The sequence below is a fragment of the Saccopteryx bilineata genome, chromosome 6, assembly GCF_036850765.1.
Source record: "Saccopteryx bilineata isolate mSacBil1 chromosome 6, mSacBil1_pri_phased_curated, whole genome shotgun sequence".
NCBI classification, from domain to species: domain Eukaryota; kingdom Metazoa; phylum Chordata; class Mammalia; order Chiroptera; family Emballonuridae; genus Saccopteryx; species Saccopteryx bilineata.
Genome location: NC_089495.1, coordinates 202690343 through 202708629, shown reverse-complemented (window position 1 = coordinate 202708629; position 18287 = coordinate 202690343). Strand labels below are relative to the sequence as shown.

Sequence of the window (18287 nt, the reverse complement as noted above, 5' to 3'; positions counted from 1 at the left end):
CCCCACCCCCTCCCCCAGCAATCACACCATTGTTCGTGTCCATGAGTATTTTCTTTGTTTTTTCTTTTTTGCTCAATCCCTTCACCCCGCTCTTCCAGCTCCTGCCTCACCATAGCTGTAGCCTGCTCTCTATGAGTTTGTCTCTGTTTGGCTTGTTAGTTCATTTTGCTTATTAGATTCCATGTATGAATGAAATCATATGGTGCTGGGCTTTCTCTGACTGGCTTCTTTCATTTAGCATAATGCTCTCCATCCATGCAAAATTCAAATTTTTCTCTTTTAATTCAATTTTTAAAATTCAATTTTTAAATTTCTATCTTCAGTGATATCCCAAGGGCCTTATGAAAGATGCTAAAAGTGTAGCCTTCTTCCAAAGTGATTATCTTTGTCACTCCACTGTAGTTCAGTTTCCCTGTCTATACCTTTCATCCTACAAGGAGTGTCCTTGTCTGAATATTGACTATTTCTTTTATTTTTATTTTTTAATTTTTTATTTATTCATTTTAGAGAGGAGAGGGAGAGACAGAGAGAGATGAGGGGAGGAGCTGGAAGCATCAACTCCCATATGTGCCTTGACAAGGCAAGCCCAGGGTTTCGAACCGGCAACCTCAGAATTTCCAAGTGGACGCTTTATCCACTGCACCACCACAGGTCAGGCTGAATATTGACTATTTCTGGAAAGTTACACAATATAGGGTAATTAGTAGGGGTTGCCAGTAGGCAGGCTGATTGAGGGGTGGACGAATTCTCATCACATATCTATATTTTTATGCAGTACCATTTGTATTTATTACTTATTAAAAAATGAAATTGAAAAAGAAAAGGCACTGAGGGAGAATAGTCTTAGAGTTAAATCTTCACATACAATCATGAAAGTTCCTTAAGATGTCTTTTTATAAAGTATTTATTCTCAGGCCCTGGCCGGTTGGCTCAGCGGTAGAGCGTCGGCCTAGCGTGTGGAGGACCCGGGTTCGATTCCCGGCCAGGGCACATAGGAGAAGCGCCCATTTGCTTCTCCACCTCTCTGCTGCGCCTTCCTCTCTGTCTCTCTCTTCCCCTCCCGCAGCCAAGGCTCCATTGGAGCAAAGATGGCCCGGGCGCTGGGGATGGCTATGTGGCCTCTGCCCCAGGCGCTAGAGTGGCTCTGGTCGCAACATGGCGACGCCGCCCAGGATGGGCAGAGCATCGCCCCCTGGTGGGCAGAGCGTCGCCCCTGGTGGGCGTGCCGGGTGGATCCCGGTCGGGCGCATGCGGGAGTCTGTCTGACTGTCTCTCCCTGTTTCCAGCTTCAGAAAAAGACAAAAAAAAAAAAAAAAAAAAAAAGTATTTATTCTCAGGTAATGCTTATCATAATCTGAAATTATCTTGGTTGTAGTTCTTACTTGTGTATTTCTCGTACTGTACTATCATTGGAACATAAACTCCATGTTGTCAGGGATCTTGCTATCTTGTCATCAGTGCCTTATTTCCATATGTGTATATAGTACACAGTAGGGGTTGAGTAAGCAAATGGACAAATGAAGGAATGATCAAAGAAAGCCAGGCCGAAGCCTAGGGAGGAGTGGGAGGCAAGGCTGAAGAGGACGGAAATCAGCTGATGGAGGCTGGTGATTCTCAAACTACATTTATATCAGAATCACCTAGTGACTCTTTGTACCAGCTTGTAATAAGGTAGATTCTTGTACCTGGTGATTCTGATTTAGCAGTTCTGAGTAGTGGCTCAGGAATCTACATTTTAACAAGTTCCCTAGGTGACCTGAATACAAGTGATCTGGAGACCCCACTTTTATATCTGTGCTATACTTTCTCCTTAATACATCCCTAGGATGGTAGATCAAGGACCATCTTCCCATTTTATCAACCTAAATGAAACTCAGAGATTAATAATACATTTTTAAAAAATTATTTTTATTTATTTATTCATTTTAGAGGGGAGAGAGAGAGAGAGAGAGGAAGGGAGAGGAGCAGGAAATTTCAATTCCCATATGTGCCTTGACCAGGCAAGGCCAGGGTTTTGAACCGGCAACCTCAGCATTCCAGGTTGACGCTTTATCCACTGCGCCACCACAGGTCAGGCCAATAATATATTTTTCAGTGACACACAGCTTATATGTAAAGGATACTTTAAAAGGTCAAAGTATCTGACCAGTCAGTTCAAGGTGTACTGGTAGATGGCTCACCTTCACAAGACATTCCCAGGCCTAGGTGTTAATGAGTGGACTTTATGACTTTTCTTTTCTTTTTTTTTCTTTTTTGTGTGGCAGAGACAGAGAGAGAGGGACAGATAGGGACAGACAGACAGGAAGGGAGGGAGATGAGAAACATTAATTCTTCATGGCGGCTCCTTAGTTGTTCATTGATTGCTTTCTCATATGTGCCTTGACCGTGGGGCTACAGCAGACCGAGTAACCCCTTGCTCGAGCCAGCAACCCTGGGTCCAAGCTGGTGAGCTTTGCTCACACCAGATGAGCCTGCGCTCAAGCTGGCGACCTTGGGGTCTCGAACCTGGGTCCTCCACATCCCAGTCCAACGCTCTATCCACCGCCTGGTCAGGCTGTGACTATTTCTATAAGGTCTACCGGAAAGTTCTGTCCATTTTTAGAATAAAACAAAATACAAATTTTTCTTATCATCAATAAACTTTATTAAATAATATAATTGCCATTATTATTAATGATTTCTTGCCAGCATGCCAATTTGTATACTCTATTTTTGAAAAATGTTTTATCGATGCGAAAAATTGAACCAGTACTTGTTTGATATCTTCCTCATTTTTGAATTTTTTGCCCTTCAAAAAATTTTGTAAGGACAAAAACAAGTGATAGTCGGAGGATGCTAAGTCCGGGGAATATGGTGGATGCGATAGACATGCTTCTGTAGCATTTCTTCCTTGTTGAAATTCGTAAAAATTACAGTGGCGTAAATGAACTCTATCAGTAGCCATGGGTACACTATCGCTTCACACATAAGACTAACGTGAATCAACTTTGTTTTAGTTAATTTGCTACGTCAGTATGTATACATTAAGTGATAAAAATAGAGAGGCACACATGCGCCAAATAAACGTGCTTACGTGTTGAAACTTGTGATAGAAATGGACAGAACTTTCTGGTAGACCTTATATATTTTGTTGGGCAAGAGATTATACACCTTGCCTGACCTGTGGTGGCACAGTGGATAAAAGCGTCGACCTGGAAATGCTGAGGTTGCCGGTTCGAAACCCTGGGCTTGCGTGGTCAAGGCACATATGGGAGTTTATGCTTCCAGCTCCTCCCCCCTTCTCTCTTTCTCTATCTCTCCCTCTCCTCTCTAAAATGAATAATAATAAAAAAAGAGATTATACTCCTTAATGATTGGTTCTTTCAATGTATCTCAGGGAGGGCAATGAGCCAGAAGAGACTACCCAGATCACATACCATGAACTTCTGGTCCAAGTGTGTCAGTTCAGCAACGTTCTCCAAAAACAGGGTAAGTGGGGAGCTCGGGGAGGAGACTGGAGAGCCTGGCCTTGGGGTATGTGAGGACTTGGGGGAAGTAGACAGGGGAGGGAAGGACTCTGGTAACAGGTCAGCTGTGGGAGGGGCAGTGGTGGCAGCCGGATGGAGAGGGAGTGGGTAGCGGCAGGAAGGGTCCACGGTCCGTGGTCTGTGTTCTCTACCTGCAGGCGTTCGGAAGGGCGACCGAGTGGCCATCTACATGCCCATGATACCCCAGCTTGTGGTAGCAATGCTGGCATGCGCTCGCCTTGGCGCCCTGCACTCCATCGTGGTGAGAATTCGGTCTGGAAAAGGGGCTTGGTGGGGGATGGGGCTCTGGAGAGGTAGCTTGTGTCTAAGGATCTTAACAACCAGACTACAGAAGTTATAACGTTTTTGTTATAGGTTCCATATCAGTTATCAGGTTTCTTCTAGGACCTTGACCTAGAGACCCTAAAGGTTTGATGAGTGACTTCTTTCCTTGTTCACTTAATCCCTGGCTTCCCCTCTCCCCGCCCTTTTCTTCCTTCCCTAGTTTGCAGGCTTCTCCGCAGAGTCTCTGTGTGAACGGATCCTGGATTCCAGTTGCAGCCTTCTCATCACTGCAGGTGACTAATTCTCTCACCCCTACTTCAGAACCCCTGCGCCCCAAGTCTTTGTTCTGATCAGTAGTTGGAGTTTGGGACTGCCCAGCGTAGAGCAGGGACTGACCACTCTTTAGCTCTGGTTCCACCTCAGCCAGTCCTCTGTCGGCTCCAGTCAGCTGCAAGAGCCCGAGTTAAGAGGCCCGCCCAGGAAGGACTCTGCACGTTATGCTCACTAGGGATAAGGGGCGAGGAGTGTGGTACCTTCCTAAGGCCTGGAATGTCTGTTGCTCCCCAAAGATGCCTTCTACAGGGGGGAAAAGCTTGTGAACCTGAAGGAACTGGCTGACGAGGCCCTGGAGAAGTGTCGGGAGAAGTAAGTGTGTTTGGCCAGTTGGCTACCATCTAGGTGAACTGGGCCTTTTCCCAGGGCCATGTCCCCTTTGTCCCTCCTACCCTAGATGGACATGGGGGGGGGGGTCCTACCAAATTCCTTTTTGAGCCAAACATCCCACCACGTTAGACTTTTCTTTCTTCTAGGGGTTTCTCAGTGAGATGCTGCATTGTGGTCAAGCACCTGAGGAGGTCAGAGCTGGGCACAGGCGATTCTCCCCGACAGTCCCCCCCAAATAAGAGGCCATGTCCAGATATGCAGGTGAGTTTGGTACTGCTTTGCCCTCCCCTGGGCTCAAATCGGCTCTCTCTTCCTGCCTGGAAGTTCCTGATGTCCTTTGCTTCCTCATTATAATGCTGAGGGTCTGAGAGCCATCCTAAGAATGCCTCCTCTGGCAGGGCTGGCTGGGAGCAGGGGGACTTTGAACTTGAAAGTAGCTAGGGAGCCCTTGACAACTTGGGGCCTTTGCATGAGATATTGTGAAGGAGACTTCCCTGCTGGTTGGGGTATTCTGATGGGCACAAGCGACTCGCAGGGCTTAGACTTGGCTTAGAAGTGGGCTGACTTGGGTGACTAACTCTAGTTATCCTGATTACCAGACTGGCTTGGGGTAGGTTACCTGTGGGGTCCCACTGTGGAAGACGAGGGTCTGGTCCTCCAGATAGAGCCCTTGTTGGATAGGAGGCAGCCAGAAGTTTGGGGAACACTGACCCTTCCTTCCCATTTCCCTCTACTTGGACTCTGTTCACCATCCTTTCCGTGGGCTCTTACCAGGGTGAGCTGAAAGAAACCCAAGCGCCTCTGGCCCCAGGTACCCACCGCCGCACTGCCTTGGGCACTGCTTTCCTGCGTGTTTGTCTGTCCATTTGCTCTTTGCCTGTTTGCCCCATTCAGGTGGCTGCCAGACCTAACCCCGTTCTCTCTGTCCCTAAGTCTTTTGCCATTTAAGTCACTTTCAACAGTTGTGAAACCAAATGCCTGTTGCTACCTCTTTGCACTGGCATAGAGTGTGGATCTCCAGGAGGGAGCCACAGACAACCCAGTTTTCTCCTGCTGCTCAGGACCTGGGGGGAGAGAAGACTAGGTAGCCTGTCAGTGGGTTTTTATTTTATTTTATTTTTTATTTTTTAAATTTTTCTGAAGTTGGAAACGGGGAGGCAGTCAGACAGACTCCCGCATGCGCCCGACCGGGATCCACCCGGCACGCCCATCAGGGGGCGATGCTCTGCCCATCTGGGGCGTCGCTCTGTCGTGACCAGAGCCACTCTAGCGCCTGGGGCAGAGGCCAAGGAGCCATCCCCAGCGCCCGGGCCATCTTTTGCTCCAATGGAGCCTAGGCTGCAGGAGGGGAAGAGAGAGACAGAGAGAAAGGAGAGGAGGAGGGGTGGAGAAGCAGATGGGCGCTTCTCCTGTGTGCCCTGGCCAGGAATCGAACCCGTGACTTCTGCACACCAGGCCGACGCTCTACCGCTGAGCCAACTGGCCAGGCTGTCAGTGTTTTTACTGTGTACTTAGCTGAGGCAAGCCAGGAGAGACAGGAGGAAGAGGAGCAGACAGAGGAGGTGTAAGACCTTAACCCAGGGATTTTACCATCGAGTTAGGGAGTTATTATAGGATGGCAGAGATGATTCCTAAACACATTTACATACTGCACATTTACAAACTGCACATAAACTCTGATAGAATTAAATGCTAAATTGAACAAAAGTTACCATTGTAGGTGGTTCTAAGAAGGGAAATCCTGAAGTGGGGATTTCCCACTCAAAGCAGATCAGTATAGAGGAGGGACTGGGTTTGGAGTCCAGAGACCAATGTTTAGCTGTGTGACCTTGAATAAGTGCCTCTGTTCTCTGCGCTTCAGTTCCCTTATTGGTGACAGGGAGATGATAATATATGCTTAAAAGGAAACCGCTTTCCTTACTAAAACAGAGCAGAAAACCAACAATTCCTCTGAGTCTAACCAACCTCACAGGGCGTCTTACTCTAAATCTGCTATGATGATAACGTCTTAGGCTGATGATAAATGTAACCCCTCTTTTCTCTATTCTCATTAGCATGGTAGAGACAGATCTGATTCCCAGGACATTGTTTCCTTCTAAAACTCAGACAGGGGCCTAAGGCTTTTTCTCTTCAAGGCGGTAACATCTGGGTGATTAGAGTATAGGCTCTGGAGCCAGGCTACTTGGGTTCAAATCCTGACTCTGTCACCTGACAGCTTAGGCAAGTTATATAAGCTCTGTTGCCTCAGTTTCCCCATCTGTAAAATAAGGATAATAGTTGTAACTACCTGATGGGGTTTTGTCAATATATGCAAGGTGTTCAGCACATAGTAACTACTCTATAAATGTTAGCTTTTATGGCTTTTAAATTTTTATTTACTTATTTATTTTTTTAGAGGAGAAAGAGAGAGAGACAGACAGAAACATTGACCTGTTCCTGTATGTGCCCTGACCAGGGATCAAACCCACAACCTTTGCATATCAGGACAGTGCTCTAACAGCTGAACCATTCAGCCAGAGCTATCTTTTATTGCTTTTAACATCGACAGGCTGGCATTTCTAAGAGTTAAATCATGAAAGAAATAAACTCTTATAGTTCTTTAATACCAGAAATCTTCAGGCCACAGGCTCTTGGATTTTTGTTTCTAGGAAGTGAAAACAATCATTTACCGAAAAACCAAAGACTATAAAAATGGGCTCACAAAGTCTGAGAATTGCAGTCAGAGTTGCGGAATTCCTGGCAGAGCTCCAAACCCCCTCATCCTTGAGCAATCTTCAAGGGCGGGCCTGCACAGTTTGTGTGCGCCCTCAAGTATGTCACCGGGAGCTTCCTCTTGTTTCTCTCCCACCTGCCAGCTGCCCGCTTGGAGGCTCTCCTGGCCCAAGGACAAAGGCCAACTCCTCAATTTATTATTTCAGAAAATATAAACCTTTTCCTGGTTCAAAGCTTTGGGCCCTCGTAGGCAAACGCCTAATTCACAACCAATGTCTGCGGCACGAATTGAACTCATTCTACATCTTGGTGCTGGTTATCAGCTCCACACTTGAATCCCGCCCCCCCCCCCGCCCCCCTACTCAAATAGCCACAAAGGAAACAGTTTTATAAGGTTATTAGAGTCCTCTCATTGCCATGTGTAACTTGCCCTTCCATGTATCTAGTGCCTTTTCTCTAACAAGTCACACCAGGATTGTAGACCAGTACCATTTGCCCAAGCAATATTGACACACTTCTTTTTTTTTTTTTTTTTTTTTGTATTTTTCTGAAGCTGGAAACGGGGAGAGACAAGTCAGACAGACTCCCGCATGCGCCCGACCGGGATCCACCCGGCACGCCCACCAGGGGCGATGCTCCGCCCACCAGGGGGCGATGCTCTGCCTGGACCAGAGCCACTCTAGTGCCTGGGGCAGAGGCCAAGAAGCCATCCCCAGCGCCGGGGCCATCTTTGTTCCAATGGAGCCTTGGCTGCGGGAGGGGAAGAGAGAGACAGAGAGGAAGGAGGGGGTGGGGGTGGAGAAGCAAATGGGCGCTTCTGTGTGCCCTGGCCGGGAATTGAACCCGGGTCCCCCACACGCCAGGCCGACGCTCTACCACTGAGCCAACCGGCTAGGGTTTGACACACTTCTTAAGTACATTAATGACCTCATCTAAAGCAGTGGTCCCCAACCTTTTTTGGGCCATGGACCGGTTTAATGTCAGAAAATATTTTCACGGACCGACCTTTAGGGTGGGACGGATAAATGTATCACATGACCGAGACAAGTGTCAGGAGTGAGTCTTAGACAGATGTAACAGAGGGAATCTAGTCATTTTTAAAAAATAAAACATTGTTCAGACTTAAATATAAATAAAACGGAAATAATGTAAGTTATTTATTCTTTCTCTGCGGACCAGTACCAAATGGCCCATGGACCAGTACCGGTCCGCAGCCCGGGGGTTGGGGACCACTGATCTAAAGTAGATCATTTGGTAAGAAAAAAAGTGTTCATGTAATAAGGTATGTGTAGACCCTTATAGCTATTCCACTAAAAAATGAGTGTGGTTTTGTATTTTTGAACTCATTGGCAGCTGCGCTCTCTTCTTACTCTTTTAAAAATTATAAGGTGCCTCATTTGGCCTGGGCTTGTCATTCTTCAGATGCTGTGTGCCAGAAACTTCAAATTCTCTAGGCTGAGGGACAGATAGTACAGAAAGAGAGGAGTGGTTGAACAGTCCTTTTATAATTTATCAAGGAATGTTTCTAACACTTTGGAGTGTTTTAACCGAATATGCATACAATAGCATGTAGACATACAACCAGAGTAGGGTGTTTCTCTTACACTACGGCTCTGCCTGCCAGGACCATTGAATATACAAGAGGCTAATGAATATGAAAGGGCTTTAGGACAACTAAAGCAAACCCCAAACAGTTCCCATTATCATACCCTTAAATGCACCTCCCTGACATTCATCAGTCTTCCCCACCCCCCAGGATAACCCAAGGCTTGCTGTTTACAAGGTAATACCTTTCTCTCTCTCTCTCTCTCTCTTTTTTTTTTTTGTATTTTTCTGAAGCTGGAAACAGGGAGGCAGTCAGACAGACTCTTGCATGCGCCCGACTGGGATTCCCCTACCCCCCCTCCCCGCACGCCCACCAGGGGGCGATGCTCTGCCCATCCGGGGCGTTGTTCTGTTGTGACCAGAGCCATTGTAGCGCCTGAGGCAGAGGCCATGAAGCCATCCCCAGCACCCGGGCCATCTTTGCTCCAATGGAGCCTTGGCTGCAGGAGGGGAAGAGAGAGACAGAAAGGAAGGAGAGGGGGAGGGGTGGAGAAGCAGATGGGCGCTTCTCCTGTGTGCCCTGGCCAGGAATCGAACCCGGGACTCCTGCACACCAGGCCAACGCCCTACCACTGAGCCAACCAGCCAGGGCCCCTTTCTCTTTTTATGTTCCCCAACTCCTGTGAGACCATTGGGCAAGAATGATATCCTGATTTTTAAAAGGAGTGACAAGGTAAAGTGACTTGCCCAAGGTCATGTATAGCTAGGAAGTGGCAGAACTGGGATTAAAATCCAGTGTAATTTTTTGGACAAATTCAGGGAATCTAACTTCACGCAGAAAAGAACAAACTCAGAAATTGGTTGTTGAAAGAAATGGTATGACCAGGGAAGTAAAATAGTTTCAAGCAGAGTTGAGGAAAAATTAGGGATTAAGATCCAGAAATAGTTACCAAAGGTACTTAGTATAGGAGGTGCTCCCTCCACTGGGAGAAGTCCACCTTGGTCCTTCTCCACCAACTTAAAGCAAGGCTTCCTGAAGAATGGAACCTCAGGCAAATGTCTTTATGGGAAGCTCACTGGTGCCAGTGATGTCAAGGCAGGAGCGGAGCAAGGGAAGGAACCTTCAGATGGAGAACAAGGTCTGGACATGCAGGAAAAGGTGCTTCGACCAAGATCTGTTGATGTCTTTCAGTACTAACAGGGCCAGATGCCTGCTTCACCTGCAGGCTCTGACTAATTCTGCATTTTTGAATGTGTGGTGTTCGCATCCCTGCCAGTGAGAGCCTGAGGCCAGGTAAGGGGTGACTCAGGAGCAGGGTGCTGGGAGTCCCCAGGAAACCTGCTGCTCTGCTTCTGTTCTCTACGCTCCATTCTCCCTCTCAGGGCCCTGCCTCCCTCCCAGCACCCGCACCTCCCAGTCCCACTCTGGCCCCTCCAGGTGCCAGCCAGCTTCTGCCCCCATCTTGAACTCTTCAGTTCTTTTCGCCAATCCCTGTTTTCCTTCTGCAGATCTCCTGGAATGAGGGGGTTGACTTGTGGTGGCACGAACTCGTGCAGGAGGCAGGGGACGAGTGTGAGCCTGAGTGGTGTGATGCTGAGGACCCGCTCTTCATCCTGTACACCAGTGGCTCCACAGGCAAGCCCAAGGCAAGTGCGTGTGCATGGTGTGTGTGTGTGTGTGTGTGTGTGTGCTGTGTAGGGGTTGGAAGTGAGTTTCTGAGGCAGAAACTCTGCAATCCTGAGTTTCAGAAATGTCACAATACCTTTTTATTTTTTATTTTTATTTTTATTTTTTAAAGATTTATTTATTTCTTTTTTTTACAGAGACAGAGAGAGAGTCAGAGAGAGGGATAGACAGGGACAGACAGACAGAAACGGAGAGATGAGAAGCAGTCAATCATCAGTTTCTAATTGCGCATGGCGACACCTTAGTTGTTCATTGATTGCTTTCTTATATGTGCCTTGACCACAGACCTTCAGCAGACCGAGTAACCCCTTGCTGGAGCCAGCAACCTTGGGTCCAAGCTGGTGAGCTTTTTGCTCAAACCAGAATAGCCCACGCTCAAACTGACAACCTTGGGGTCTCGAACCTGGGTCTTCAGCATCCCAGTCCGACGCTCTATCCACTGCGCCACCGCCTGGTCACGCTCACAATACCTTTTTAAAATCAAATTAAGACACTAGATTGCAAGGCCCAGGGTGAGATAATTCAGGTGGGGGCTTTCATATTGCTCAGAAAAGGAGAGAAGGATCAGTCCATGTGGCTTATATCGATGTTTCTTGCCCATGCCTACTTGGTTTGGTGTAAGCAGAGCTGCCCTGTCAACTCAAGGTCAAGGGTGGGTGCAGGGATCCCTCTTAGGCTCCTGACTACAGCTCTTAGAGCTCAGTTCCGTCAGCAGGCCACACTGAAATATCCAGTTCCTCACAGAACACCATGAGAACCAGAAATGCTTGAGAAAACTCTGACTGTTCCATTGACTTGAAATACATGTTATTCTGCCTTCTACCTACCCTATCCCTAAATTCTTTTCTCCACATGCTTTGCACTCTCCCTCATTGGGCCTTTAGAAACACAATTTTGGTGTGTTTCATCTCCTAGGGATGGGATATTGACGGAGTAAGAGAAGATTGTCTTTTCCCCCCCACTCTTACTCTGTCCGTGTGTATTTGAGTGTGTGTGCACAAATGTGCAACAGAGACACTGTTATGTGAGTGTACTCAAAGTGTGAGTGTACTTGTGTGAAAGCAATGTGGGTGGCTCAGAAATACCATCTTAGGGTGTAGGTGTCAGTGATGGACTGACTTTAAACGTGTGTGAGGCACGATATGGGAACATGGTGAAGAGGGATGGCAGAACGGTGGTGCTGTGAAGGGGGTGCTGGCCTGGCCAAAATCCCCAGGAAGGATCTTCCTCTAGCTCTTCATGGTGGTCAGTGGGGTGAGCCCAAGCACCGTCCTGAGGCCCTATTCTTCTCCCAGGGTGTGGTGCACACAGTTGGAGGCTACATGCTCTATGTGGCCACAACCTTCAAGTACGTGTTTGACTTCCACGCAGAGGACGTGTTCTGGTGTACAGCAGACATTGGCTGGATCACTGGCCATTCCTATGTCACCTATGGGCCACTAGCCAATGGTGCCACCAGTGTTTTGGTAAGAAGGGACCCATGGCTACCTGGCCTGCCTAGGGGATGGACTTCCTGGGTGACTGCCTTCCAAGGTCACTTGGTCTCGAGGCAGTGGAGCTTACACAGTTCTTACACACTTCTAAGGAAATTATGAATCCTGAGTGGGATGTTCTCTTGGCTTGTCTGGTAAGGGAGTGAAGGCGTGGGTTTGTCAGAACGGGCAAAAAATGAGCCTGAGGGTATGGCAGGGGGATGGAGGGACTGTTCAGAAGGACCAGGACTGACCAGCCTTCACTGGGTTAGTTTGAAGGGATCCCCACCTACCCAGACATGAGCCGCATGTGGAGCATTGTGGACAAGTACAAGGTGACCAAGTTCTACACAGCTCCCACCGCGATACGCCTGCTCATGAAGTTTGGAGACAAGCCTGTCACCAAGTGAGACCCTTCCCCAGCTGCTGCCCCATGGATGTCCCTCAGAGCTGGGTACTGGCCTTTGTGTACAGTCTTTTCCATATCACTGTTCCGACTCTCTGGCTTGGAATGGGACGGGGTGGCAGAAGAGCATGGGCATGTCTTCCTGATTCCCAGTGGTACTCATAGCCTTCCTCTCTCCCCACTCCCCTACCTAAGGCATAGCCGGGCATCCTTACAGGTGTTAGGCACGGTAGGTGAACCCATCAACCCCGAGGCCTGGCTGTGGTACTACAAGGTAGTAGGTGCCCAGCGCTGCCCCATTGTGGACACCTTCTGGCAGACAGAGACGGTGAGTAAGAGGTTCAGAAGGTTGGGGCTCAAGGACGATGTGGGAAGACTGACTCCAATCCCTGCTCTCTGACTTCCACAGGGAGGCCATATGCTGACCCCCCTCCCCGGTGCCATACCCATGAAGCCTGGTTCTGCTGTGAGTGAGGCTCCCGTGGCTGGGCCTGGGCTGTGCAGGGGTAGGGTCTTGGGGCATTTGGCATAGGTAGCAGGCGGTGCACTGGACTGAGACGTGTGATGAATTTGGGGCTCTCTGCATCTTCTTGGGAGAGGTCGAATTGTCAGAGTTGCCTCACTTCTCTCCTTGGGTCCTATCTCCTGTTTGCTTCTAGACCTTCCCATTCTTTGGTGTAGCTCCTGCAATCCTGAATGAGTCTGGGGAAGAGTTGGAAGGTGAAGCTGAAGGCTATTTGGTGAGGCTCTGGTCCTTGGTGGTCTTTGAGGAGTGTGTGTGGGGGGAAGGGTCCACCAAGGGGTACTGTACTTTGCTTCAGAGTTTAGAACCTAATCTCTCCCGGGAGCTGCTGTGACTAAAGTTCCATGATTGAGGGTTTGTCCTTTGGCAGAGACCGTGCAGAGAGTCATTCTGGATACTTTCTTTGTCTCTCTGCCTTGTGACCCATCGGGCTCTTAAGGGCTCTGCTCAAAGATTCCTGATGGTGCCCTTTTGGATCTGGAAGACTTGGTCCCAACTTTTCCTTTGACAAACATTTTAGTGTGAAAGGAGGCTTCATGACATAGTGAGAAATCATATAGGCTCCAGAGTCAACCTGTCTAGGTTCAGATACTGCCTCTGCCTCTTCTGTGACCTCAGATAAGTTACCCCACCTCTCTGAACCTAGATTTTCTCATTTATAAAATAGGGGTATAATAGTACTTTTGTCTCCTGTGGTTGCTGGGTTGATTAAATTAGACGATCCGTGTGAAGAATTTAGCACAGAATCTAACTGTCAGTGCTTGATACATGCTAGCTGTTGTGATGGTTGTATCAGTACTTACAGGGAAACCATCAGCCCCCACTCTCCACCTCACTTCCCTTTTACTAAGAACAAGTTAGTAACAAGGGAAGCACTTGAATCCAGGCCTTCTGCTTCTCATCCATCTGCTGCCACAGAGTATTAGTGATTGGGCAATAATTTACTCATATGTGGGTCCTGCATTTTTTTATGACTTTCTTTACATCAAAATGGACCTGCTTTCCTGAGAGATTACCTAAAAGGAGACTCAAATTTACTAAATGCTTGTCAACAGAACTTTGTGCTAAGCATCTGCTACCTACAATCAATTTACTCCTCAGATTATTCCTTGATTTATAAATGAGGATCCTGAGCTCAGGTCAAGTCACTTATTCAAGGTCCCACGGCCAGCAAGTGGCACATTTGGGATTCCAAGCCTGGATTGCCCATCTCCAGAGCCTGTACTTTATCTTCTCAGGAATGGCATTCAGGCCATTCTCTTCAGATTTGGCAAAGCTTTGATCATCTTTCAGTGAGACGGCATAACAGAGATGACACTGTGCCTTCCTCACTCCGCAGGTGTTCAAGCAGCCCTGGCCCGGGATCATGCGCACAGTCTATGGGAATCATGAACGCTTTGAGACCACCTACTTTAAGAAGTTCCCTGGGTACTACGTGACAGGAGATGGTGAGCTTTGGCTATGCCCTTCCCATACTTCTGATCAAGACATGTACCTTGCCCTCCCATTTTCAGGAAGAGTTGGCTAAGGGTGAAGAAACGGAGGGAGAGAGAAATGTGTCCTATGTGTCAGTGTCTAATATTGAGGCATTGCTACAGATACGGTAAGAGCAGGAATGAGTATGCAGGATGGGTCTCAGCATGGCGCCGTCTGAGGTTTGATGTATGAGGAAAGAGCTTCTTGCTGTCACTGGTCCTGTGTTGAAAGAGATGGGGCACTGTCGATGTGTGTCCCCATATCTGGAGGCTGTTTGCCCATGTGTCCATCCACGATCCCATTTATCTAGAGATATTTATTGAGTACCTTCTAGGCATTGATCTAAGCACGGGATACTACCACAAATAAGGCAGTCAAGGTCTCTGTTCTCATTGACTTCTTTCTATTAAAGGGATACAGTCCATGAACTCAGCACACAAGTAAATAAGCTTATGTGCTAAGTGCTCTGAACCGAGTGATGGGATATGGCCCATCACTGTGGGCATATCCCACAGTGTCTGTGGGCATGGCCATGTGTGGGATGGTGAGAGAAAGCTTCTCTGAAGTGATAGCCCCATGGACCTGAAAGGGGAGGAGCCAGGCGTGGGAAAATGTGGAGTCCGTGTGCGTGTTCTGTGCAGACACATGCTTGGAACACCTGAGGAACAGACTGAAGCTGTGTGGCCAGAGTAGTGAGCCGAGAAGAAAGTTATGTGAAGTGGGAGAGGTAGATTATATAGGGCCTTGTGGGCCATGCTGGGGAGTTTGATTTTATCCCATATACAGTAGGAGACTTCTAGGGGTTTTGAGCAGGGAAGTGATGAAGACTGATTTATTGTTTAGAAAATAACTTTGCCTAATTTATGGAGAATAGACTTTTGGTGGGTGTATTAGTTATCTACTGTTGTGGAGCAAATTATCCCCAAACTTGGCAGCTTAAAACAACAAATACAGCCAGACCAGTGGTGGCACAGTGGATAGTGTTGACCTGGAATGCTGAGGTCCCAGGTTCGATACCCCGAAGTCACAGGCTGGAGAGCAGGATCATTAACATGATCCCAAGGTTGCTGGCTGGAACAAGGGGGTCACTGGCTCAGCTTCAGCCCCCCCCCCCCCCAGTCAAGGCACATATGAGAAGCAGTCAATGAACAACTACTAAAGTGATATAACTATGAGTTGGTGCTTCTCATCTCTCCTGTCTCTCTCACTCAAAAATAAACACACACACACACACACACACACACACACACACACGTCTCATACCATTTCAAAGGACCAACAGCACAGAGTGGCTTAGCTGGTGGTTCTTGTTCAAGTCTCTCATTCAGGGCTGCAGTCATCTGAAGGTTTGAGCCTGGAGGACCCAATTCCAAGCTCATTCAGGTGGCTGTTGGCAGGAACCCTCAGTTCCTTGCCACTTAGGCCTCTCCTTAGGACTACTCATGACATGGTGGCTGGCTTCCCAGAGCATAATAATCTGAGAGAATGAAGCCAAGATAGTAGCCATGGTGTCTTCTCCAATCTAATCACAGAAATGACATCCCATCACTTCTGCCACATTATATTGATCATGTAGACTAACCCGAGTCCAATGAAAAAGGGGTGCACAGAGGTATGACTACCAGGAGGCGGAGATCAGTGTGGTAGCCTGGCTAGCACAGTGGGCAAGAGCAGAACCAGGAGGACTTGCTAGAAAGCTAGTGCAGCTGGTGTGGCGGCCTGTTAATGTGGATCATGTATCCTGCTGTGCGCTATTTATTACGTTGTGTTTCTTCTCTTTCCAGGCTGCCGGCGGGACCAGGATGGCTATTACTGGATCACTGGCAGGATTGATGACATGCTGAATGTGTCTGGTGAGGGCCAGAGACCATTTCCCCTCCTCATTCACCCTGCTCTCCCAGTAAAAGCCCTCTGAGAGATCCAGGACGTCCTTTGGCCAGACCATGTTTGGAGTGAAGTATTCGTGCTGGGCCCAGGTTTTGGAGGAAGAGCGATAAGCACTGGAATGTGCCTAGAGGAGGGACCCGGATGGTGGGGCAATGAACTGAAGCATGTCAGGAGTGACTGAAGGCCCCTTCCTATCTGACCGGACCAGGACTGCCCTGTAGGCACAGATGGCGCAGGGGCTGGGGCAGGGCCAGCATCTCTCTCATGGTACTTCTCTTCCCCTCACAAGGACACCTGCTGAGCACGGCAGAGGTGGAGTCGGCACTTGTGGAACATCAGGCTGTGGCAGAGGCAGCCGTGGTCAGCCACCCACACCCAGTGAAGGGCGAGTGCCTCTACTGCTTTGTCACCTTGTGCGATGGCTGCACTTTCAGCCCCACTCTCACCGAAGAGCTCAAGAAGCAGAGTGAGGAGCCTCCCTGGGCAGGGACTGCGGGGTTTGTCTTGATGGCCATTATCACAGCAGGTTGTTGGGGAGCAGCTGGAGCGACTGCTCCCCAAACCCCAAACAGATCCTGGGGGCTGACTGCCCTCTTTCCGTTCAGTCTCCCTACTAGGATAATAATGGTGGACATGTATAACTTGTTCTCTGTGTCACCACTGGACTAAATGCATATAATACCCGTAAATAAATACTATTGTTACCCTCATTATAAAGATGAAGAAATTGAGGCTCAGAGAAGTTAAATCACTTACCCAAGGCCACACTGCTAGAAAAGCAGGATTTCAACTCTAGTGGGCTGATTCTAGAGCCTGTGTTCCATGAAGGTGGATTAAAATAGGTGAGATAGTAGAGAAAATGTGTTAAAGAGACAGATAGGCAGTAAGCCTGAGAATGACTGTGGACAGAGCCTGGAAGAGGAAATAGGTGGGAACAAAGCCTTCTCTGCTTTGGTTTTGGGGAGGCTGGCTAAGGATGCTGAAGTAATGCTTATGATCTGTTGGTTACAGTTAGAGAAAAGATTGGCCCTATTGCCACACCGGATTATATCCAGAATGCACCTGGCTTGCCTAAAACCCGCTCAGGTATGTTTGGAGGCTCAGGGGATTGGGATTGGGATTGGGACTGGGATGGGCTGAGGCCCCGTGGTGGTGGAGTGTGTGTGGATGGAAGCCTTTGGCAGGGCTGGAGTGGAGCAGTGCAGTCACCAGGTAACCGGAAGCCTATGGTCTCCCAGGGAAAATCATGAGGCGGGTGCTTCGGAAGATTGCCCAGAATGACCATGACCTGGGGGACACATCTACTGTGGCTGACCCATCTGTTATCAACCAGCTCTTCAGCCACCGCTGTGTGACCATCCAGTGAACAAGACTGCTCCTTACCCAGGATTCCCCCTTGCTTGCCTTTCCAAAGTTTCGCCCACCCTCCCTGCCCCCATCCAGAGTGCTGAGGGCCAGGGCTGACCCACACCACCTCCCTTAACCAGCTATCAGGGACTGAGGACCAGCTTTACCCCTGGGTGGAGGCAACGTCCTGTGACTACCAGGCAGATGGGACAGGACCCAAGTCAACCTCAAGTTGCTGTGCTTGCAAAGAGCCCTTGGAGCCCAGAACAGGGACCTGAAGGTCATGTCTCCAACCCAAGCTGAGTGTTCAGAGGGCATGTGAGGGCCTAGACTGGAGAAGCAGGCAGGCAGCTCTGTAACCCTACGTCAACTCTCAGGAAGCACCAGTACTTATCTTGGGCATGCACTTGCCCTTAGAAATGCCTGTGAGTCCTGGAACAATTATTTTTTTTAACACTTCGCTTCTTCTGCTCTGGGTCTTTTGTGCCAGATGGCAGTGTTTGTCTGCCCATTGCTCCAGGGGTGTGCAAACAGGCTGTTTCCAGATGGATTTTAGATCATTTGCTTCTTTGCAGGAGTAAATGTTTTGTTCCTAGGGCCAGAGGAACTTGTCTTCCTTGTTCTCTTTTCCCATCCTCATCTGAATATAGTCATGCCCATGACAGACACTCTCAGATGAAACTCCTTTCTTGCCTGGTTGTGCTCAAGCCCTGTGGTTGTTGGAATAAAGTCTGACTTCAGGAAGGTGGTGACTTGTTTTCTGAGGCATCTGACAGAC

The 18287-nt window shown here is 48.5% G+C and overlaps 1 protein-coding gene across 1 annotated transcript in view; it reads left to right on the top strand.

The window, feature by feature from the left end:
* The window catches only part of ACSS2 (acyl-CoA synthetase short chain family member 2), a 52404-nt gene extending 34151 nt beyond the window's left edge, over positions 1–18253 (top strand). Inside the window, exons 3-18 of the mRNA XM_066235832.1 lie at positions 3377–3468; positions 3665–3768; positions 4012–4084; positions 4361–4436; positions 4601–4715; positions 10221–10358; positions 11694–11864; positions 12143–12276; positions 12472–12604; positions 12686–12742; positions 12936–13016; positions 14139–14247; positions 16060–16128; positions 16452–16628; positions 17174–17248; positions 17401–18253. Coding sequence (XP_066091929.1) covers positions 3377–3468; positions 3665–3768; positions 4012–4084; positions 4361–4436; positions 4601–4715; positions 10221–10358; positions 11694–11864; positions 12143–12276; positions 12472–12604; positions 12686–12742; positions 12936–13016; positions 14139–14247; positions 16060–16128; positions 16452–16628; positions 17174–17248; positions 17401–17528 — 1732 coding nt within the window. The 3' untranslated portion in view covers positions 17529–18253. The remainder of the gene's footprint in view (positions 1–3376; positions 3469–3664; positions 3769–4011; positions 4085–4360; positions 4437–4600; positions 4716–10220; positions 10359–11693; positions 11865–12142; positions 12277–12471; positions 12605–12685; positions 12743–12935; positions 13017–14138; positions 14248–16059; positions 16129–16451; positions 16629–17173; positions 17249–17400) is intronic.
* Positions 18254–18287: the final 34 nt, after the last annotated feature.